General features: G+C 39.3%; 1 protein-coding gene across 3 annotated transcripts in view; it reads right to left on the bottom strand.

The window, feature by feature from the left end:
- Positions 1-478: 478 nt before the first annotated feature.
- The window catches only part of LOC117419859 (sodium- and chloride-dependent GABA transporter 2-like), a 127,376-nt gene continuing 103,414 nt past the window's right edge, over positions 479-24,440 (bottom strand). For all 3 annotated transcript variants that reach the window (XM_058986477.1, XM_058986478.1, XM_058986479.1), the window contains 7 exons: positions 17,892-18,016; positions 17,187-17,299; positions 16,092-16,229; positions 10,214-10,316; positions 5,405-5,505; positions 3,098-3,268; positions 479-2,023 (listed from right to left, as the gene is read on the bottom strand). In XM_058986477.1, coding sequence (XP_058842460.1) covers positions 1,859-2,023; positions 3,098-3,268; positions 5,405-5,505; positions 10,214-10,316; positions 16,092-16,229; positions 17,187-17,299; positions 17,892-18,016 — 916 coding nt within the window. In that variant the 3' untranslated portion in view covers positions 479-1,858. The remainder of the gene's footprint in view (positions 2,024-3,097; positions 3,269-5,404; positions 5,506-10,213; positions 10,317-16,091; positions 16,230-17,186; positions 17,300-17,891; positions 18,017-24,440) is intronic.

Here is a 24,440-nt window from a genome sequence, read left to right on the forward strand (position 1 = left end):
TGATCAAATTGGCAGTGGTTTTGTAACTAATAACAAATAAAATGGCAGTTTGTCATGGAATTTAGAATGCAGTGGTGCATAGTGATTTATTCAGTGTGAAGCGGCTCATTAGTATGCAAGCCATGGTATACACTATATATACGCACGGTCATGTGATGCTGTTTAACCAATCAGAGGTTGTTATTTTTCCAAGCCGTTTATATATATATATATTGTCATCTTATGCTTTGCCTTTCCCAAAAGTTAGAGTCCATTTTAAAATGACTGTTTTTGATACTAATAGAAATTAGAAAACAATTCAGTACCATCAGGTTCTAGCTCTTCTATCAGACAGGAGATGCTGGCTGCCACGTCACACCATCAACTGTGAATCAAATTTAGAATCAATCCACACAAGTGCCGGCTTTTTCATTTTGACTGGCCTGAATGGAAGCTCAATTCACATCTATCAGACAGCAAATAATAAACAAAGACACAATTGGTCCAAATTACTTTTATTATCCACCAAAACCAGCCAATCAATACTTTTACAAAAGCAACCAGTCCTCTACCCGTAATTGCCGATCAGCCAATCTCAGCATCTTTCAACAACAACAAAGTGAGACATGGGCAGTTCAGTAATATTGCTCCATTCAGATATCTGGTACTGTCCACGTACACTACAAAGTCTTTTTTTCTCTCTCTTATGTATGTTATCCTTTATGAATATTTTAGGGACTATTTTCCTAAAACTTTTTTCAGTAGAAGGGATTAATCATTACCAGTTAAAGGTAAAAGGTTTTAAAGTGTTGTTTTAAAGGAAATGAGAAAACATTTAATAGCGATTGTGCTCTCTCGATGAAGGCTCTACTGTGTGGTAGTTGACCTTGGCTTTCATTAGCACCCTTGCCTCAGCTCAGGACACAGCGCTTAGCAGTCACAGTCAACACGGACGAGTCTTCATCGGTGGGCACTATCGCTTAAGCAGACGGCCAACACTATGACAGAATGACATACTTGAACCCGTCGCTGTTGTTTTATTTATTTAGATGCCTTTGTGCAGTTTTCATCAGTAAAAATCAAAGTGTGTAGTTAGTCTGCAGCCTTGGCGCATCATAACTATATAACTGCAATTCTAGATCACTAGGGAAACATTTTAACTGTAGTGAAGATAAACTGCATTCTGACTTCACTCTTCAGTCACTGTATTCCACTCTTTACAATACAGCAGTTGTAATTTGTATAAACAGTAGTAATATACAAGTATAAACAGTACTAAAATATAAGTTATTAATACCTAAAAATAAAGTAAGGGCCCCTGATTTTTTAGGCTTTACTAATGGAACTTGATTGTACCATACATATGCAGAATTTGGGATAACACAAGCCTTTCTATATTAATTATAGACAGTCCACGTAAATGTGAAAGATACCATAGTCTTTCTTTAAAAATATTTTTTTGAAAATAAAAATGGTAAAACTCATTTGACGAACACCGTTAAAAGATCCAAATAATGGGCTCCCAGCGACATCAAATCAGTGAAGACGGGCCAAATTCTAATCACACTGAGCAAACAGAAGTCATCCACACTTCCATTCAACAGTTAAAGTACAAAAAAAAAAGAAAAAAAGCTTGCAGACTTTATGTGCGGACATTCAGAAGATGAAAGCATGCCAACAGTAGGACAGGCCCAAATTGTTTATTAATACTAAGGTGTAATAAAAATGAAAGAGAATGTGTATGCTACACATCCAGTATCACAGATGCAATAGGATTTTCATTGCTTTTTAGCCGTCACATTTGAGGGATCGAGTAACGTGGAATAGATCCGTTCCTGTTCAAAACCAGAAGGGTTCATTCTTAGCGGCTCCAGAGGTTCTAACAGTTGGTCTCCTTGTCAGTCACCAGGACATAGCCCTCCCTGTTGGGATCCCCGTCCTGCTGGTGTAAGCCATTATCGGACGCGAAGATGGCCAAGAGCTTCTCCTGCTCTTTCTTGGTCTTGGGTAGATCCTCAGAAGGTTTTATCAGATGGCAGATACGCTGTGGGAAATGTACAATATCTGCTGTTAACAATGTGGGTCCTGAGTGCTGGATCTTCAAAAAATATTTCGAGCTGCAGTCTGACCAAAGTAATAATAAAAAAAAATCTCTGTAACATATAAACTGTGCCTAGAAGTAATTATTTGTAACTACAACTGGTTCCATTGCTATGCAAGGAGCCTTGGTAACCATCAATCAATCTTTCAGACATTCAATCAATCAATCAGACATTCAGTAGTGTGTGGTTCTCTTACTTATACAGACAGTGCTTATATTGTGTTCATATACAGTTCAACTTAAAATAACATGTTGCCATAGGAACTGAATATGTGTGCCTAATTCGTACATTAAACACACATTTGGAAGCAAGCACTTGATATTTCATAGCATGAAAAATAACATAGTAATTACCAATGCTTCATAAGCTACATGGTAACTGTGTAATAAAATGGCAAGAGCCTTGTCAGCAAAGGTTACTTTTTTACCAGATGTATTTCCTTGGTAACATCATTGTACCGGCCATTTCCATGAAGCAACATCCACCAGACACCATGTAAGAGCAGGTAATTACCATATTATTACACGGTTATGTACATGCCAACAATTCATCTTTGAGAATAGGTGCACAAGATGGCTGTTGTATGTAAAAGCACTGTCCTGGGTTTGTGCCTTAAAAAACAAAAACTTTGTAGAAGCTAAAATAAGGATGTATATTAAAGCTGTAATAATGCAAGAATATACATATGTTCTTATTTAGGTATAGCAAGTGGGTTTCAATGGATTAAATAATGTTTTGTGATTGAAACTACTGGACTATAGTGAAAGAAACCATCAAACACTTATCAGCCCATCAACTCTTGTATCTTGTGAAACAACAATATTGTATATACCTATGGGGCACTAAACAAAACTGGACTGTCAAAAATATCTATCTGCTTTCTTGTAAGATAAATGAAAGGGAAGGCAGAATTATGGAGCATTGTAGTAGAAACAGTAATATTTTTACTACAGATCACGATTGTGGGTAACTGTAGCTTTGAGTGACTTTTGTAATGGTTTTAAGACAATCCACACCTCTCTCAGGGTGCCCTTGCTGGTGGCAATCTTGTAGATGATCCAGAGGGGGATGCACACCATGGAGGAGAGGGCAAGGAGCCAGCCCAGGGCGTAACCCCACCAGGGGTACACATAACTCTTGTTGTACTTGAGCGGAGTGTACTTGATGAGGGAGAAGGCAAAGGTTCCCTGTGAAGAGAGAATTGTACAGGAGGGGACTACATCAGGAAGATGAATACCATATTGAAAACTAGAACTATACACAATTTAACATGTGTTTACTTGTTTTGCTGTTTTTCATAATTCAAATGGGTTTAAGTAATTGTAGTTAACAAGATAATTTCATACACCCTGTTTTGAACTTCAATTAGCTAAATAGGTCTCAAATGTGTATCTGAAAAAAAACATGTTATAGCACACATGTATTTTCATTTCATGACATGATATCTGGTTCTACTTCAGGCTAAAAGAAGTTCTCAGTTTCTGTGCCTTATTTTTCAGGTTATCTATTTCCTGAGTCATTTCACCTCAGCAGCTCTTCTGGGTCAGTCATGTTACTGGCTGAAAGCATGCCAGTTCATAGAGTTAGCACTTGGCTGGTTAATGACAGAAAGAAGCCATTGAAGGGGTGAGACAATGTCACCCTCCGAGTGAATAACCAAGCGAGTACAACACTAACTGAATGCATGGCTTGCAAACAGAGATTTATTTGACCAGATAAAAATACAAGTTTACATAATTTTTTTAAAAACTGGACATTTGCCATTTTTTAAAAAAACTGGACATTTGCCATATTGAGCCAGTTGATACAAAAAAACGTGAACTTATAATACAGTGGCCTGAGAATATGATACAGTCAGCACTCACATCTCCGACCCTATAAAGTGTTGACTTCAATGACAGATAAATGAGTGTGACACATATCTGATTATTTCATCTGATTTGACGTGTATGTAGGTGAGCACGTTGTAACCTGCCCTCTGCCACACAAACAACCCCCTGCCCTGCACACACACACACACACACAGACACACACATTTCGTACGGAAAGAAAAAATATGACTTGGGTTTGAGAAACTGTACAGGGAGACGTATACAGTAGCGTGCATTTGTCTTGTCTTTGGCATGTTGCCTTTTTCTTTCTTATTTTTCTTATATCTGACATATCACAGGAGATAGCTCATGATGATGGTAGATCATTCATGGAAGATTTGATTCAGGAGGGTCAAAGCAGGATATTTACAGCAATCTGTCCTGAATGTTTAACTATTTGAAGACGGTCCTCCTTTTGCTTTTCATCCAGAGGGGTATTTAATTGATTCTTTCATTGAAATTTGTTAGCGCACGAGTTGGGGGAATAACACAGCAGTAAAAGACAAAAACGTTCCCATTTTTTCAGGGAACACAAAAAACATACAATGTCAAAAATACATAGCTGAAAGGACTGTGTTTTAAAATAAGTAGGCTTCAGTTTAGATGTAGTTAGTTTTGTTGGTACAGTACTATATTTTCAACAGACGAAATATTTTAATTCAGAAAGAACTATATGATTCTGAAAATATCACTTGCCAAGAGACGACACGTGGATTGTAATACAGTACATACTTTTAAAATCGGTACGTATTGTAGCAGTATGTAAAATTCCCCATTAACGACCCAACAACAAAATTAAATCAAAATGTTAACCATGCACAGAACTGCATAAAACGTAAAAGGCAACAGAATTCAGCAAAGATTAAAAAAAAAAACAACACCACCACGAGTTTCACGAATTAAAACCGTATCCAAAGTCAGTATTCAATGCTCGATAAGCCCTAATGTCACAGTTCACTTGCAAATGAAAATGCACAAAAGCAACTAAAGATCACAGATTTAAATAAAAAATGCATCACAGTATCTAAAACTGTTTAATGATGAACTGTTTTACATTACAGCAGCTGGTCTCGTTCTCTTTGTTTTGGCTGCATTTTTGTCAGGTGAAACTGGAGGAAGCGCTGTGTAACTGCACAATAAAGACAGAATGATTTGCACATGCAAAAAAAAACAACCGCAGGCTGTGACGAATAATTAAATTAATTGTAACACTGAAGATGGGCTTTGTATCAGAAAACTGGTGACGGAGTCGGAAAATCGCGTGCGATGGGTAAGTGCATTAATTTGTTACATATATATATATATAATGGGGACTGATTTTATTCTTAATACAAGGGCGGTAAAGCGTGACTGACGTGTAGCTGAGTAACGGATATCCCAGTGCTGACATGTAGCTGGGTAATGGATATCTCAGTGCTGACTGTATGCATCTAAAAAACAATACAAACGTACCGCACAGACAGCAGGAGTGAAGAACATCCAGCAGTACTTGATGAGAGGTCCAGGTCTGTAACCAATCATGTCTTCAATGTTGTCATAGAAACGATCCGCACCTACAAGAGAGACACAGGGAATTATGGACAGCAAAAAGTGAACTTCTATCAGGCATTACTAAAACATCACCTGAAAAACGTGACCTCTTAATGAACTTCATAATCTGAACTGGTAAACTGCAGTGTACTAGAAATATACCAAAGTTTACATTATAACTCACATTACCTTAACCAGAAGAATCGTTAATTATGTTACATTTTTGGACTATTTCCCTTTTGGGTCAATGTAGCTCTTGACAGTGATACTACATGCCTAACTTCAGGATAAGTAAACCTTTATCCAGTATGTCACAGAGCTAACCGTACCGTATGCTGCTTCCTGACACTCATTCTAAATGTAACCTTTAGGCTCAAACATTTTATAATTGACTTTTAAGTAAATGTTATGTCTGTAATTAAGTACATGAATAGCTGGTTTCACAGACACCGATTAGAACGGACTACCTCATGTTACTTTAGGTAACACAATCTGAAACATTAAACTTTAACTCATTAGTCTAGTGTTGGTTTTTTCAGAACATAATTTACAAACGAGAGGCCATTCAGCCCATCAAATCCTCAAATTCCTAGTAGCCGACTAATCCTTAATCTTTATCAAGATGGGAATAGCAAACTATGGATCCTGCATTATACAAAGTTTTGCACAACCTATCCTGCCCCAATTCCTAAGAGGCAAAAATGTGGTGAAATAAAAGGCCCATGTGATGAAAACTGTGTTGCACTTCCATTAGCTACATATCAAATGTGCAGTTTCGAAAGAAACACATGTTGTGGCAAACATTTTAAAACATGATATCTTGTAACACAGCAGGGAGGGGGTTAATATCCTCCATGCATGAAAAACATGTGCAAATGCACATTGGTTTAATTTAATTGTTTTGTTTTATTGTTTAATTATATTTGTTAATTGGTTTTATTAGTAATGATCCCCTGCACCTGGTGATCATTGTAAATCAGAGCCAGGTGCAGGGTATATAATGGAAGCAGCCAGTCTGTTCAGGGCTGCTGGTGTGTTTAGAAGCCTGCTTGACAGTGTGCTCAAGCGTACAAAGGAAAGGTAGTGTAAAAGCCTTTTTGTTTTTGTGTTAAACCCGTGTGGTTTGTTTTGTTTGGCAGGTAAACGGCTTAGCCGTCCTGCGAGCTAGTCAGGGACCTGCCTGTGTAGCCAGTGCTCCAACAAGGAGCTAGGTGTTTATTTATTTATTTCCTTTTGTGTATTAAAAATAGCGCGTCAGTGTTTAAACTCCATTTCCTGTGTCCTGGGTCATAATTTAAAGGGGCAAACGAACGACCGTGAGTGCCAGCCGGGTTTCATATGGTAGCAGCGGTGGGATAATTGATAATAAAACAATTAACAAATAAAATTAAACAGTAAAACAAAACAATTAAATTAAACCAATGTGCATTCGCACATGTTTTTCCTGCAGGGAGGATTAACCCCCTCCCTGCTGTGTTACAATATATATATATATATATATATATATATATATATATATAAAACTACCCTAACTGTGATCTTCATTAACAGTTTTAGGAGATACACATTTCTGAAAGTAGCCAAGATTAATAGATTCTGTGACCCAATTACTACAGATACCACAAAAACCTTAAAAGAATGAGCTAAGAGATAATTGAATCAGCTAAAAATCAGGAAAAACTACAGTTGAGGTCATTCCAGGGCAATGGAAGAGTGTGTCGTTTTTTCTGATCAAAAAATTGAAAAAACTTTTTATGCAAGGGGATTTCATTCAATCTTTCTTAAAGTAATTGCAGCTAATGAAATAGTTCCATACATTTTCTCCACCATATCCATTCATTATATAGGTATGTTTTTAGCAAACTTGTCTTTTCATTTTAAACATGGTATCTGGTACTCCAGGTGAAAGAAAGCTCTGTCTGCAGCCATGCTTTTAGACTGCTTTGCACTTTCATTTCGCTTGGACACTGAAACTGTCCTCGACCCCTTTCCTGTCAATAATCAAACAGCTGCTTCCCCCTATTGGCTTGCTTTCAGCCAGTAACATGATCCAGAAGACACTGCCGGGGTGAAATGAGCAAACTGGAACATACTTCCTGGAAGGCATGGTAAGCAAACTAGGAAACCTTTTTTTAACCTAGCGTAGTACCAGATTTTAAAATTAAATACATGTTTGCTATACCGTGTTTCTTTAGAAACTGCACTTTTGAGACCTATTTAGCTAACGGAAAGGCAAGCTATGATTACTTTTTTTTTTTTAAATCCTGTACAATTTTTTAAAACATTTTTCAAATCATCACAGTATTGCAGTTTTGTAAATGTCTTCGTAAAACAATGTCCCAGATTACTATTCATTTTGTGGTCAGATAAGGACTGCCAAAATCACTTATGTGTCTATTTTTATACAATGATACCAAGTGGTTATAATGAGTGAAATGTAATTTGACTATTGTTGACCAATTAAGTTTGCCCATGGTAGTTCTTATGCTATTGTAGCTAACTGTATTCACAGCATTTTAATTAGATGGGCCAAGGACAATTAAACAATTTGCCAAGAATGATAATGTCAGATGACCTTGAGGAAAGCTGGTTCATTGTCCTCTACATCAGGGGTTCCCAATCCTGGTCCGGGGGAACCCCTGTGTCTGCTGGCTTTCATTCCAACTGAGCACTCAATTACTTAATCTTAATTGAACTATTCATTAGTTTAATTCAATCTTTTTAATTGTTCTAAAAAGTTGCCGATTTCAAGTTACTTATAAAATTGTAGAGTTACTTGAAATCTCCAACTGTTTAAAAGCTGAAAACAATTAAAGGTCTAATTAAGCTAATGAATAGTTAAATTAAGGGTCCAATTAAGTAATTGAGAACTCAGTTGGAATGAAAACCAGCAGATATAGGGGTCCCCAGACCAGGATTAGGACCCCTGCTCTACATCATGCTTGTCATGTCTCATTTCTGGGCATATGAACAGTAAACAGACCAATTTACAATATGCTTATGTAAGTGACATCAATATTTCTAGACCCAATACATATATAGCATATTGTAAATAGAAGCTAGAGCATGTCAACTGTAGTGACTGTAGGTAACACAATCATTTTATTCATATTCCCCATTCATTACATAGGTCTCAAACGTGCAGTTCCCTTTCAAGTACAAAATGTAACCATTAACCTATTAGGTAATGGCTACATTTCTATTTCAGGGAACCAGGGTTATGACAATAATGTAATGTTTGAAATGTTTTAGTACACATGTATTTTCATTTTCAAAACATGATATCTGGTACTGCACTAAAGGTAGGTTTGGTGGTCCAGAGTCCAGGAGGTCCCCGGTTCAAATCCCAGCTCAGCCACTGACTCACTGCGTGTGACCCTGAGCAAGTCACTTAACCTCCTTGTGCTCCATCCTTCAGATGAGGTCCTATTGTAAGTGACTCTGCAGCAGCATTTGTGATGCATAGTTGTCCCCCTAGTCTCTGTAAGTCGCTTTGGATAAAAGCACCTGCTACATGACTAATTAATTAAAGAAATCTGTGTTTGCAGGTCGAGTGAAATTATATCCACCCTTTCAGGGCCTTCTTTCCTGTCAGAGTGACAGGACCTAGGAAGTGAAACAGTAACAGACTTCCTTGAAAGGCAAGGGAAGGAAACTGAGAACTTTCTTTTACCTAGTGTAGTACTAGATATTTGAAAATGAAAAACATGTGTGTGTTCAAAACAACATACCTACAAAGTGAACAGAAGTGAATGATAGGAACGATTTCATGAAGTGATCTGTTAGCAACAACACATTTAAGGAGTGTAAATCAATATTTTAAAATCAATGTCTGCACCTCTTATTAGCACTTAATTACTGCTCTCTGTTTTCTACATGGATGACATTTTGCTGTTTTTTGTTTGTTTTTTATACTTTAATTCAGAATTTGCAGGTATTTCCATTACAATCCTGCAATATTAAAGTGCTGCTATTTCCTGGATCCTGGTCTATCTGGAATCAAACCATATGCCCTACAGGTAACAGGAAGCAGTAGTTACATTAATTAATCCAGAAGCATTGTACTCTGTATAAAAAACAAGCAAAGAGCCGAAGAATGTTGAATACAAGAATAGAACACAGGTTCTCAAGCCTTGATAAGACCTTTAGAAGCGTTATAAAATACTAAACTAACATTTCTATTTGATCATTGAATACCAAGCCAGACTAAAATGTATTGATTTTATGCATTGATTATAATGAAAGACATTTCATTCAGTGTGCTTTCATTGCTATAATGGTTTTATAAAAGTTTACTGTGATACAGTCATTTTGCATGCTTTTCCAATGGTTATACTATGCATTTACCATACGTTTATATCTATCTGTGATGTACAGTCTTTATCTCTGCTTTTACTATGCTTTACCTAGGCAAAGGGTGCGATGTAGTTACACAAATCAGAACAATTAGGTGATATTTAGAGTGTAAATTAAGCACTCATGTTTCCAGTCTGCATACTCAACGCCAGGCTTGTATCAGTGTGTGTGTTTATAAAGCATCATACTGATGTAGAGGATGGACAATAGGGCTGGTATGGAGGGGGACAATTAGGAAACCAATTCCCAGCACAGACAGATACCCGTTCTGTATTAATATATAATATTTGAGTATAAAACTATATTGTGTATCTTTAACAGTGCCCCATTGTACTGTCTGTTAAATTCCCACACAGAAGCTACTACAATACTCACCATAGACCCAAGCTATGCAAACTGTTTCGAAAATAGCCACAAACAGGAGACACATCCCACTGGCAGCATAGTAATCAAAGAGCTGGAAAACGTACATCCCACCCTGAAACACAGACACACAGGCAGGCAGCATATCAACAACGGAACTGGAATGTTGAAATACAGGCATTATTATTATAATTCATATTATTTTACTGTACGACTTATTTTGTATAAAATGCACAGCAATTAATTGTTCATTATTGATGTTAAAACTGTAAACATTCAGTTCTGTGTTCCACTCGGTCGCAAGCACAATACACAGCAACGAGGAGCACAAGAGAACAAACACACCCAATAAAAACAACAACAAGGAGCACAAGAGAACAAACACACCCAATAAACAGCAACGAGGAGCACAAGAGAACAAACACACCCAATAAAGAGCAACGAGGAGCACAAGAGAACAAACACACCCAATAAACAGCAACGAGGAGCACAAGAGAACAAACACACCCAATAAACAGCAACGATGAGCACAAGAGAACAAACACACCCAATACACAGCAACGAGGAGCACAAGAGAACACAGCAATGAGGAGCACAAGAGAACAAACACACCCAATAAACAGCAACGAGGAGCACAAGAGAACAAACACACCCAATAAACAACAACGAGGAGCACAAGAGAACAAACACACCCAATAAAAACAACAACAAGGAGCACAAGAGAACAAACACACCCAATAAACAGCAACGAGGAGCACAAGAGAACAAACACACCCAATAAAGAGCAACGAGGAGCACAAGAGAACAAACAAACCCAATAAACAACAACGAGGAGCACAAGAGAACAAACACACCCAATAAACAGCAACGAGGAGCTCAAGAGAACAAACACACCCAATAAACAACAACGAGGAACACAAGAGAACAAACACACCCAATAAACAGCAACGAGGAGCACAAGAGAACAAACACACCCAATAAACAACAACGAGGAGCCCAAGAGAACAAACACACCCAATAAACAGCAACGAGGAGCACAAGAGAACAAACACACCCAATACACAGCAACGAGGAGCACAAGAGAACAAACACACCCAATAAACAACACCGAGGAGCACAAGACAGCAAACACACCCAATAAACAACAACGAGGAGCACAAGAGAACAAACACACCCAATAAACAGCAACGAGGAGCACAAGAGAACAAACACACCCAATACACAGCAACGAGGAGCACAAGAGAACAAACACACCCAATAAACAACACCGAGGAGTACAAGAGAACAAACACACCCAATAAACAGCAACGAGGAGCACAAGACAGCAAACACACCCAATAAAGAGCAACGAGGAGCACAAGACAGCAAACACACCCAATAAACAGCAACGAGGAGCACAAGAGAACAAACACACCCAATACACAGCAACGAGGAGCACAAGAGAACAAACACACCCAGTAAACAACAATGAGGAGCACAAGACAGCAAACACACCCAATAAACAGCAACGAGGAGCACAAGAGAACAAACACACCCAATACACAGCAATGAGGAGCACAAGAGAACACAGCAATGAGGAGCACAAGAGAACAAACACACCCAATAAACAGCAACGAGGAGCACAAGAGAACAAACACACCCAATAAACAGCAACGAGGAGCACAAGAGAACACAGCAATGAGGAGCACAAGAGAACACAGCAACGAGGCGCACAAGAGAACACAGCAACGAGGAGCACAAGGGAACAAACACACCTAATAAATACACAATAGGGGACATTAGCTTTCAAAATTAAACTTACAGCTTGATCATGGCGTCTCTGGACCATAAAAAATGTGTTTGTTACACATAAATAAAATACATTTCATTTTTTTTAAGTTTGCGATATAAAACCAGTGTGGGAATCGAACCCAAGACATGCCTCCAATGCAGCTTGCAATGCGGACGCCCTAGCTTTCACGCCACAAAGTTTGTCCTTCCATTGCACAACATTTGCAAGTAGTACAGCAGTAAAGTTACAGTTTTTAACAAGTAACGAGACAAACAAGATTTTGTAAATAATGATTATATATTATCCTGATTGTATTGAAAGATTTCATCAAACTATTATAATAAGCTCGATCGGTTCATTTAGTATATTGTAATGTTTTCATGTTTAGGAAGTAGTACTCTGGTCACAGCTCACACAATCTCTCAGTCGCACCCACAGTTTCTCATTCAAGTTCAGCGCTAGACTGTCTCCAGTCCGCAGGCTCATGCACCCCCTTACATAACCTCCCATTGTTTCTCGCTGCTGTCTGGCTCATCAACCAGTCACATCCATGCTCTGCAACCCCCGAAAACAACAACAACAACACACATTCTCCCCACTCATTCACTCACTCCCCCTTCCCATGCTAAGTAACGGTGTGACCTGTTCCACTTACAATACATGTAACATAAAAGACAGACGAGACAAACTGAACAGACAAGTCCTGCAACAAAGCAATTGTCCGGGTCATTAATTTATTTTTAAATTTGAAAGAAAAATATATGAAAGCATGACGACCTTCATGTACAAAAATCTTCACTAATATAAAATTGAACAATAACTGTTGATGATTTATTTTCATTTCATTTAGGGCAGCAGTGTGGAGTGGTGGTTAGGGCTCTGGACTCTTGACTGGAGGGTCATGGGTTCAATCCCAGGTAGGAGGACACTGCTGCTGTAGCCTTGAGCAAGGTACTTTACCTAGATTGCTCCAGTAAAAACCCAACTGTATAAATGGGTAATTGTATGTAAAAATAATGTGTAAAAAAAAGTAATTGTATCTAAATATAATATGATATGTTGTAACAATTGTAAGTCGCCCTGGATAAGGGCGTCTGCTAAGAAATAAATAATAATAATAATACAGTATTAAATGGCAGTGTTTATATCAAGATAGATAAAGAACTAAACGTCTATGTATTTATTTATGTTTTACTTTTACCAAATATATAGGCTATCCTTCATCATAGCTAATAAACGTTCCTTTTTGTCCATTGGGGACCACAAATTGCGTTACTCTCATCAACCAGTATCGAGAGGAAACCATACTTCCTTGTGCCAATAGGGACCACAATGGGCGTTACACTGACAGGAAACCAAAATATTTCAGAGATCAAGATCAGAAACTCAGAATGATGAGATGACTCGAAAAAAAAATCCCCCAAAAAATCTCCAAAATGTAAAAAATAACAATCCTGAGAATTCTCAGCTGGCTTACTTCATCTTTCAAAATAATCGTGTATTATTATTATTTATTTGTTAGCAGACGTCCTTATCCAGGGCGACTTACAATTGTTACAAGATATCACATTATTTTTACATACAAGTACCCATTTATACAGTTGTGTTTTTACTGTAGTAATCTAGGTAAAGTACCTTGCTCAAGGGTACAGCAGCAGTGTCCCCCACCTGGGACTGAACCCCCGACCCTACGGTCAAGAATCCAGAGCCCTAACCATTACTCCACACTGCTGTGTAGCACTGACAGTATAACACAACACGCTTGCAAGCTGAAGGTTATAGTTTCATTAAATCCCACGCATGCCAGACCTTTTTTTTATATTTATATTACATAAAAATATATATTTTTTGCATGCAAATGTTCCATTTTAAAACAGAGATAAATAATTTACTTTGATAATTATATACGTCACAATAAGTGTGTTCCGTAGTGTATTTCCACGTTGACAAAACAAGTTAATTGTCATTAAACTCAGATATCTTGTAATATACATATGTGTGGATAAAACTCCCTGGGGTCTTCAAAAATCTGCAAAAAAAACGGCGACAAATCCTTACCTTGGCGACTTATTTCTCTTACTGTATGACAGGTATTGACTTTTTTTCTACATTTCACCTAAGAGTGTTAGGAACTACAAATTAAAAGTGAAATGGTGCTTTTGGCTGATTTACTTTTGCTGCGCCAGTACCCTGAAAACACGTAAACTATCCTTGCTGTATAGAGATTCTCTGGCGGTTCTCGCTGATAACTTGGCACGAGGAACTACCGTTCCTCCCAATCTCCCGACTCTTTCAGAAATAAAAGTCAGTTTAATTTAAATGCACCTTGTTTGTGCGTTCACAGCCAGCGGCCAGAGCAGCAACACAGAGAACTTTCACAGTCTACCTGGAAACCGTTAAGGACTTCACATAAGAAGCAGAGCATATGATTTTGTTTTGATATTCTAAATTGTATGAAAATATAATATAATTAAATCGATTCTGTTTATTATTATTATTATTATTATTATTATTATTATTATTATTATTATTAAATGTTAGTGTAAACGAATAAACGACGAAGCCCCATTGAATATGGAAAATACACAATGGAGTGCAGAAGGATCAAATAACCCACTCAAGCTTTGCTTTCATGAGCTATGGATCCATCCACTTTGTTGTATATTTTCCGTATTCAATGGGGCTTCGTCGTTTATCCTCTAGAGCAGAGCAGTGGTTCTCAAACTTTGTCATAGTGAGCCTCCCGGAGCTATGAAAATAAGAACTGCGCCTCCCCAGTTTACTAAAACAACATAACAAACTGAAAATCCTATGTTGCAAAAAAATGAATAAAGAAGTAGAAGGGATTTGATCAATATAGTGCAGTATGAGTTTCAGAAGTATTAATTCAAAAACAGTACAAATGGAAGCAGATAAAATTTTTTTTGTTTTTTGTCCTGTTAACTTTCTTATCTAGTGGGTTTTAATGTAACTTCAGAATTGCTGCTTTTGGATTATTATGTGTATACTGTTGTTTAAATCTGTTATTTAAATGGTCTGATTGTGGCAGTTGTATGTGTGACATGCTATACAAATGTATTGTGTGGTTTGTTCTTTTGTTCTGCTATGTACTGTACAGTGCTTTGCGATACTTTTGTATAAAAAGCGCTATATAAATGCAATAAATAAATAAAGAAATAAACTAATTGCGCTTCCTGTGAAAAAACTTTCCGGGTTTTGATCCTAAGGTAGGGTTGTCGTGTTTCGAGATGCCGGTGTAGCTTGCAGGGCTGCATGCTGTGGTTTCCTTGTATTTTGCCGCACATTTGAGGCTTCGGTGCACCGCTGGACTCGCTCCATGTAAAGCCATGTTTTAAATATGCTTCGTCATATTTTCAGCTTCTGCGTTTTGCTGGAACCTCCGCTGCTGCCCTCACTTCGGTTTGTGTTGTATATTTTTCTCCCTTTGTCACAAAATGATCCATTTCTCATTAAAGCTGTTTCTCACTGTAAACGTGCTGCTGATACTGTTTTTAAGTTTACTTGGGGGGGGGTTGGGGGTTGGGGGGTGGGAAACACGCAACGTACGTGTGACGTATCACAGTTGCTAAGGAACATTAGCACGTTAAACAAAAGCTTTTTGCGTTATTTTATTTTAGATATTTTTAAATATAATAAACATTTAAAATATATCATAGTCATTTTTTTCAAATCATCCAACCTCTCCAAAAAAAAAAAGGACACACACGCCCCATAGTTTGAGAACCGCTGCTCTATAGATACAATATTATAGTACAAACAATGTGTCACAGACAAGCAACATATACTATAGACAAAAATGAGATATTACACAGCAAAGATTATTTTACATAAGGTAGGCGTTTTATCCAATAGATATTGGGTTTACTGAAAATGGTATATTTTGTTGTTTACGAACAAGGCTTTTAAAGAGATTATTTTCATTTTTTTTCTCTGAAGGCCATGTATAGGGGAATCTGCCCCCTGCCCCCTGCCCCCTGGACACCACAAAAAATGTTACAAACCCGGCGCCTATGGCTAATTCTGCTTTGTAACCCCAGAGATGTGACAAGATGAGGATGCCTCCTGATAAAGCTGCAGGTAATATTTGGGTTTGCCTACCTCCGTGATCATGATAAGTCCCATGAAATAGGAAACGACGCAGATGCCGAGGATCAGAAGCTCCCTTCTGTTCTTGCGGCGGAACACAGAGGGAAACATGTCGACCAGCGCTGTCACCAGGCTCTCCACACACACAAACTGTGAGGGGAGACAGAGAGGGGTGGAAGGGCACACCGCTGCTTTCAATAATGGAAGTAACAAATAATGACTGGATTATAAAAAAGATACAATCATTACACATATTTATATCCAACAGCTATAGTGCCATGTTCCCATCTTCACTATAAAACCTGTTTGTAAAACTACAATCCAATCTGCAACTGGACGTTACAAAGACGTCAAAGAATATCATGATTATTTTTTCCCCCACCAATATTTAATGACTGTTCCATATTTTGTTCACGTATAAGCGTAGTGCTAAATAATCTGGATTACGGTGTTTCAGGTTCCAGAATGTGACAGGTAATGCATCAGTAAAGCAAATGTTTGCTGTATTTATTTTTAAGTGCTACAAAATATGCATATTTATACTTATCTTTTCAGAAATGGGAATTTTCACAGGGAACTAAATATTACATGGCAATAGGTACATTTCACAGATCTGTGAATACAGCCTTAATCATGGGTCAATATGGACAACATGGGAAATAACAAAGGTCATGTGATTCTTGTAAGCACTGCAGGGGTTCTGTGACACTAAAGCATGTTCAGAGACACCCTTTGTAAAACAGTCCCAAACAAGGAAAACGTTTTGTGATTAGAGTGCATGTAATTAAAAACAAAAACAAAAACAAAAAAACAGTGTCCTGCAGCCTAATACGTAGGCTGTCACTTAGCTCCTAACCTCAATACAAAGGGTCGGACAGCAGCTACAGTTTATTGTTATAACTGGATCAATGTGTTGCCGTGCGCTATGTGTGCTAGTCTGCATGTAATTCCTGTGCTTTAACTACCCTGTTTCCACTACAGTTTACTACATTTTAAACGTTTAATAGGGATAGCCTTTATACTCATTTGTGGCTAAAGAATTTGGCATCAGGTGTCGTAATATTTATTTTGGTGCGTGTCTATAGATAGAGAACGTGGAGGCCCTACCTGACTGTCAAGTCCGAGAAGGACAATCATGATGAAGAAGAAGCAGGCCCACAGTGAAGAGAAAGGCATCATGGACACGGCTCGTGGGTACGCAATGAACGCCAGCCCAGGACCTGCAGCCACAGAGAAAGAGAAAGCAGGTTACAGCAGAGAGGAAACCAGAACAAAACACATGAACCCAAGGTGGCCAATTCTGGAGGAGGCTAGAAAACTTCACCACGATTTTGTAACATACTGTGCTGTATATACTATATGTATTCAGTGTTTCATCCATAACTATAAAACACTTAATGGTGGTATGTGTAGCAAAACTGAAAGAAACCTATACAATTCAACGATAAACGTTTCTACTGTAAGGTTTTTTCATTGGCCTAAATGCTCAAAGCTATTAACCAAAACTAGCACATTTTTACCAGCTCAGAAACAAAAAACTCAAACATTTAATTTAAGGGCTTGTGATAGTCTGAAGTTTTTTTTTTCCATTCAGACAAAAATAATGTTTATAAAGATTTGGAGAATCTTTGGAGCTTTAAGAATCTAGTTTTTAAAGACTTATTGTCAAAAGATATGCAATTTAATTTTGAAAGTTTCTTTTAGTGTTGCTATAGTTTTCCAGTGGTGGTTTCACATGAGTGACAGACACACAACCTCCTGTTTCTTTAAACGAGAAGTCTCTTTTGTTCAATGTTGACGGCAAGCGCTTACCAGACTCTGCAACTTCTGAAATAGGCACTTGCTGTTCATAAGCCATAAATCCCAGTATGGAGAAGATGGCAAAGCCAGCTATGAAGCTTGTCCCGCTGTTCAGGAAACACAGGCACAGGCAGTCCCTAAATGAAGAGCGACACCTTGTGGTTAGATGTTTTATTTTAGAAATAGTATATGTCACATCCATGTTGGAACCTATCAGCAGCAACTATACCTGTAATATCGCTGTGGGTTATGTTTGCAGTGGAGAACACGAGAGAGAGAGAGAGAGAGAGAGAGAGAGAGAGAGAGAGAGAGAAAGAGAAAGAGAGATAGAGGGAGACAGAGAGAGCGAGAATGAGAGAGCAAGAGCGAGAGAGATAGTGAGAGTGAGAGAGAGAAAAAAAAACACAAAGAGAATCGAAGAGAATTACAAAAACAATTGCTACTCGTGCTAGAAGGACCAGCACAATACTTGTTTGGGGTTCGTCCACTGTCTGTTTTGTCTGTCTATTTATTTTGGCCAATGTGCCGTTTGTTTTGTTCAGTATTTTGTTTAAACGTTTTATTTGTTCATTTAATAAACCGGTGCAAACAGCGCATTCACTGCACAACTTTGTCATTCAGTTCCTGCTCTGACGTCACCACACGACCAATCCTTTACAGGGGCACAGTACAGCTTTAAAAAATATGAAAAGTTGTGTTTTGTTTTGCCAGTAAACAGCTTAGCTGTCTTACTTGTAGAAATGGGTAGTTAAAAGATAACTAAAAGGTTTAGTTAGTGCTCCTTACTGAAGAGCTAGGTTTTTGTTTGGTTTATTTTGTTTACGTTATTGATATTTGATTTGTGTGATTCTGGATAAAGAGAACACCATAATGAGAAAATAAACATACAGGCACCGTCCTGTTTAAAACAAAATACTGTTGACCAGACTGCTTGGTTTCCGTCAGACTGTGTTCAAGACCCGAAAGAACAGTGACAAAACACCCCAGTCTGTGACATGTGGTGGAGAATGCGGGCAACACTGAAAAATTAAAAATAAAGTCTGTGAAGCGGAACACAACATGGAGACCATAGTGCAGGGGCTCTTACAAGCCGCTTCAGTGCAACAAGAAGCAACACGAGTCCAACAGGCAGCACAACAAGAAGCAACCGGATCCAACAGGACACCAATCAGTTACTGCGAGAGGAAGAGCTGAGAGCCAGTTTGACTCTGCAAAAGGAAATACAGACCTTGGCAAAGCGAATCAATGAGTTGGCTAACAGAGTTTTGCCTAGCTCTCAGCTCATACATGCTAGTCACTGTTTAGAGAAAATGACTAGTAACACTGATGTTGAGGCTTATTTGAAAACTTTCGAGGGCACCACTGAAAGAGAGAAGTGGCCCACTGACCAGTGGGCTGGACTGATCGCTCCTTTTCTTGCTGGGGATGCCCAAAAGGCATACTTTGACCTGGAACGAGATGAGGCTGCTGATTACGGCAAACTAAAGGCGAAGATCCTTGCCCGACTTGGCGTCACTACGGCGGTTCGAGCCCAAAACTTCCATGGCTGGAAGTACCGGGAGGATAAAGCACCCAGGTCCCAAATCTTCAACCTCATTCATCTAGCCAGGAAATGACTCCAACCTGAGGCTTTAACCATCGGCCAGATAGTGGAGCGAGTTGTGATGGATAGATACCTACGAGGATTGCCACCAGGTCTGCGCAGATGGGTTGCTTAGGGGGAGACCCATCTAACAGAGATCAGCTAGCTGCGCTGGTCGAACGCTACATTGCAGCAGGAGAGCTACTTCAACCCACCGGACTGGAAAGTTACCCGATCCCGAAAGCCCAGAAACACAGCGGAACCAGTAAGACTGTTCCTGGGGAAAGGAGAACCGAAGGGCAGACTAGGTCTGCGAAGGGACATTTTGATAGTGGGGTATCTGAGGGTAAACATGACCCAGGGCTTTAACAAAAGGGAGTTGAAAGGGTTAAAGTTCGGTCATTTAGTAGATCCTTAAGGTGCTTTGGGTGCGCTGAATATGGTCATATAGCGGCCAACTGTCCTGAAAATGAGGCGCCGATGCAGGGTAACATGGGGGAACAACCTAATAACAGCTCTCCATATACCTGTACTATAGTTTCTGTAGCAACGGGGAACCCAAATGGTGAGAAATACATGTGCCCAGTGGTTATAGAGGGAATTAAGGGTAAAGCATTACTCGATTCAGGAAGCATGGTATTCCTGGTGTCCACGCAATTAGTGGACCCACACAAATTAGATAAGGACCAGGACCTCAATATTACTTGCATACACAGGGATACGTGCCACTACCAAACGGCAATTATATGTATTACAAGGAGTGCTGGGTCGCTCAACTATAGAGTGGGAGTAGTACCGATGTTGCCATATCAAGTAATATTGGGTCGGGACTTTTGCAGTTTCACAAAACTATTAGGAAAACAGGGTGTATAGGACATGCCCGATAAAATTGAGGTGGTAGGAAGAGAGCCACAGAGTAACTGCCCAGAACCCTTACTTCCAGTGTTAGAGGGTGACATTGTTACAGAGTGTAAACCGGAGTTCCCAATGGACATAATGATAGGAGAGGAAGTGGATCACAAGGGTCCTAGCCTTTCTGGTAAGGTCCCAGACCCAGAACAAAACTTACCCGATTTGGGAACAAATGCGGAAAATTTCTGGACCGTCCAATTACGCGATCCCACTTTAGTTTCTGTCAGGGAGAGTATAATGGTGGTAAATGAGGCTCAAACAAATCCTGAGATCCCTCTCACCTATCCTCACTTTTTTATGCAGAATGATTTGGTATATCGCGTAGATAAGGAGGACGAGGTCGTGGAGCAGCTAATTGTGCCCCAACAGTTCAGGAGGGTGGTACTAGATTTAGCCCATGGACATCCCCTGGGGGGGGGGGCATTTAGGGGTGGAGAAAACCACAGAACACATCGTTCACAGGTTTTACTGGCTTGAGATACATGCTGATATAGCCCGACACTGTACCTCCTGTCCTGAATGACAGCGTACGGCCTCTTTTAAAACATTCCGCAGCCCATTTGTGCCACTGCCAATAATAGAGTCCCCATTTGAGTGCATAGCCAGGGATTTAGTAGGCCCCCTAGACAAGTCAGCCCACGGACATCACCATATTCTGGTTATCCTTGACTATGCTACGAGATATCCGGAGGCTGTTCCCCTCTGTAATACCTCAGCTAAAGTTATTGCCAAAGAATTGTTTGTGGTGTTCAGCAGGGTAGGAATCCCAAAAGAGATACTTACGGACAAGGGCACTCGTTTCATGTCTCGGGTTACCAAGGAACTGCAAATTACAGAAAATTAGACACCTGAGAACCTCTGTCTACCATCCCCAAACGGATGGGTTAGCCCTTTGCGGTCCATTGTCGGACCTGGTCCGACATTGCAATTATTCCTATCAGGTCCATTGTCGGACCCTGTCCGACATCATTATAGAAACACAAAAAACGGGTTTTAGTCGTTTTTTCTCTGAAAAAAGTCGAGAAAACCATTCAATGGCCAAGTGGGAACGACAGGAGCCGAGACAAGTCGGAAAAAAAAAAAAAAAAGGCGTATCTCATGAATAGTCATACATGGCCCTGGTATCAGATAACAGGGCGGTCATAAGTAAACAAGCAGGCTGAAAGTGAGTCAGCTCACAGAGAACACAGACATTTGCAAAGCTTTTTTGAGATGTTATAGTAATAAAATAATGACTTGGATGCATTATTGAGGAGTTTGGTGATTAAACGAGTGATCAGGAGATGATTGATCGGTATGTACGACTATTATTATTATTATTATTATTATTTATTTCTTACATAGGTGAAAGCTATAGCGAACGAAAGGGTGGGGCAGGGCTGGAGATGCCTAGTGAGTGCTTTGTTGATACGCAGGGCCATTTAAACCTGTTTAACTGTGAAAAAAAATACTTCTAAACAGCGCGTCTAAAATTAACTGCGCGTGTGAAAATAAATTAGACCTGGCGTGCCTGATGCACATTTAATAAATGGACCTCAAAGGGTTAGTGGAGCGCTTCAACAAGACCCTTAAATCAATGCTATGGAAGGTAATTGATAGGGACGGTAAAAACTGGGATTTCTTGCTGCCTTACTTAATGTTCGCTGTAAGAGAAGTGCCCCAGGCTTCTACAGGATACTCACCTTTTGAGCTTTTATATAGCGAAAGAGGTCTGGGAGCAAGAACCCACCCCGTATCGTAGCATTATTGAATATGTCTCTCAGATGCAGGAGCAAATAGCTGCTGTAATACCCATTGTGAAGGAGCATATGCGGCAGGCTCAAGCCCAGCAGAAGCACAGTTATAACCGACAGGAAAGGGTCAGGGTTTTTCAGCCCGGAGACAGGGTTCTGGTATTAGTTCCGACCGTAGAGAGTACATTTTTGGCTACCTAGCATGGCCCATATGAGATCATAGAAAAGGTTGGTGAGGTCAAGTACAAAGTGAGACAGCCAGGGAGAAGAAAGGTGGAGCAAATATACCATGTCAACCTCTTAAAAGCATGGAGAGACAGGGAAGGTCTTTTGGCTATGGATGATAGTTCATTGGTAGAATCTAAAGAAGTTCAGCCTGAGCCACAGGTTGAAATAGCCGATTTATCAGAGACCCAGAAGCAGGAGGTACGAGATTTTGTAGGAAGAAATAGATTTTGTAGGAAGAAATAGGGATGATCAATAGGATCTTAAGACCGCATTGGGAATATGCAGACGCATATTTAGATGATGTGGTCATATACAGTACTGACTGGGACACCCACTTGGTGAGAGTACAAGCAGTACTTAATTCTATAAAAAGCACTGGTTTGACTGCTAACCCCACTAAGTGCACAATAGGGCTGGAGGAAGCAAAATATTTGGGTTTTAATGTAGTAAGAGGTCTTGTAAAACCACAAATTGAAGGGACTCTGTGCACACAGCCAAAGTTATGCCAAATTTTGATAAAGAATTCATGGTCCAGATCGATGCTTCAGAAGTAGGGATAGGGGCAGTGCTTTCCCAACAGGTCCAGGGTGAGGAGCACCCTGTGATGTTTTTAAGTAGGAAACTCACTCCACAAGAGAAAAATAATGCTATAGTAGAAAAAGAATGTTTAGCAATCAAATGGGCACTGGAAGTACTTAAATATTACTTTCTGGGCAGACATTTTAAACTAATTACTGACCATACTCCCTTAACTTGGATGAAGAATAATAAGGAGAAAAATGCTAGGGTAACCAGGTGGTGTTTAAGCCTACAAACATTCAATTTTACAACTGAACACAGGGCTGGCTTTTGCAAGGAAATGCTGATAGGTTGTCACGTGTTCACTGTTTGTTCACCAAGGTCGCTCGTCCCAGTAGGTCTGAGCTGGGGGGGGGGGGGATGTGTGACAAAGTGAACTATAAAATATAAGGGAGGCGTGGCAAGGTGTCAAGGGCGGCGCGAGCTGTGTGTCCTTTTTTTTTTTTTGGAGAGGTTGGATGATTTGAAAAAAATTACAAATTATGATATATTTTAAATGTTTATTATATTTAAAAATAACTAAAATAAAATAACGCAAAAAGCTTTTGTTTAACGTGCTAATGTTCCTTAGCAACTGTGATACGTCACACGTACGTTGCGTGTTTCCCACCCCCCCACCCCCCAAGTAAACTTACAAACAGTATCAGCCGAGCTTGCAGTGAGAAACAGCTTTAATGAGAAATGGATCGTTTTGTGACAACGGGAGAAAAACGTACAATACAAGCCGAAGTGAGGGCAGCAGCGGAGGTTCCAGCAAAACGCAGAAGCTGAAAATATGACGAAGCATATATAAAACATGGCTTTACATGGAGCGGGTCCAGCGGTGCACCAAAGCCTCAAATGTGCGGCAAAATACAAGGAAACCACAGCATGCAGCCCTGCAAGCAACACCAGCATCTCGAAACACGACAACCCTACCTTAGGATCTAAACCCGGAAAGTCTTTTCACAGGAAGCGCAATTAGTTTATTTCTTTATTTATTTATTGCATTTATATAGCGCTTTTTATATAAAAGTATCGCAAAGCACTGTACAGTACATAGCGGAAAAAAAGAACAAACCACACAATACATTTGTATAGCATGTCACACATACAACTGCCACAATCAGACCATTTAAATAACAGTATACACATAATAATCCAAAAGCAGCAATTTTAAAGTTACATTAAAACCCACTAAGATAAGAAAGCCATTTTATAAAAGTGCATTTTTAGTCTTGACTTGAAACCTGTAATAGTCCCAGCTTCCCTGACAAATGAAGGCAGAGCATTGAACCAGGATAGGACAATGCCAGACAGTCCTACTGTGCTTTCAAGATGATTCAGTAGGATGGAATGGCCTACAGGATCAAAGGCAGCACTTAGATCTAGAAGAATTAAAACTGATGGAAAGCCTGTCAGAGCTTATCAGCAGATTTTCTCTCTCTCTCTCTCTCTCTCTCTCTCTCTCTCTCTCTCTCTCTCTCTCTCTCTCTCTCTCTCTCTCTCTCTCTCTCTCTCTCTCTCTCTCTCTCTCTCTCTCTCTCT

This window comes from Acipenser ruthenus, chromosome 14 (assembly GCF_902713425.1).
Source record: "Acipenser ruthenus chromosome 14, fAciRut3.2 maternal haplotype, whole genome shotgun sequence".
Lineage (NCBI taxonomy): Eukaryota > Metazoa > Chordata > Actinopteri > Acipenseriformes > Acipenseridae > Acipenser > Acipenser ruthenus.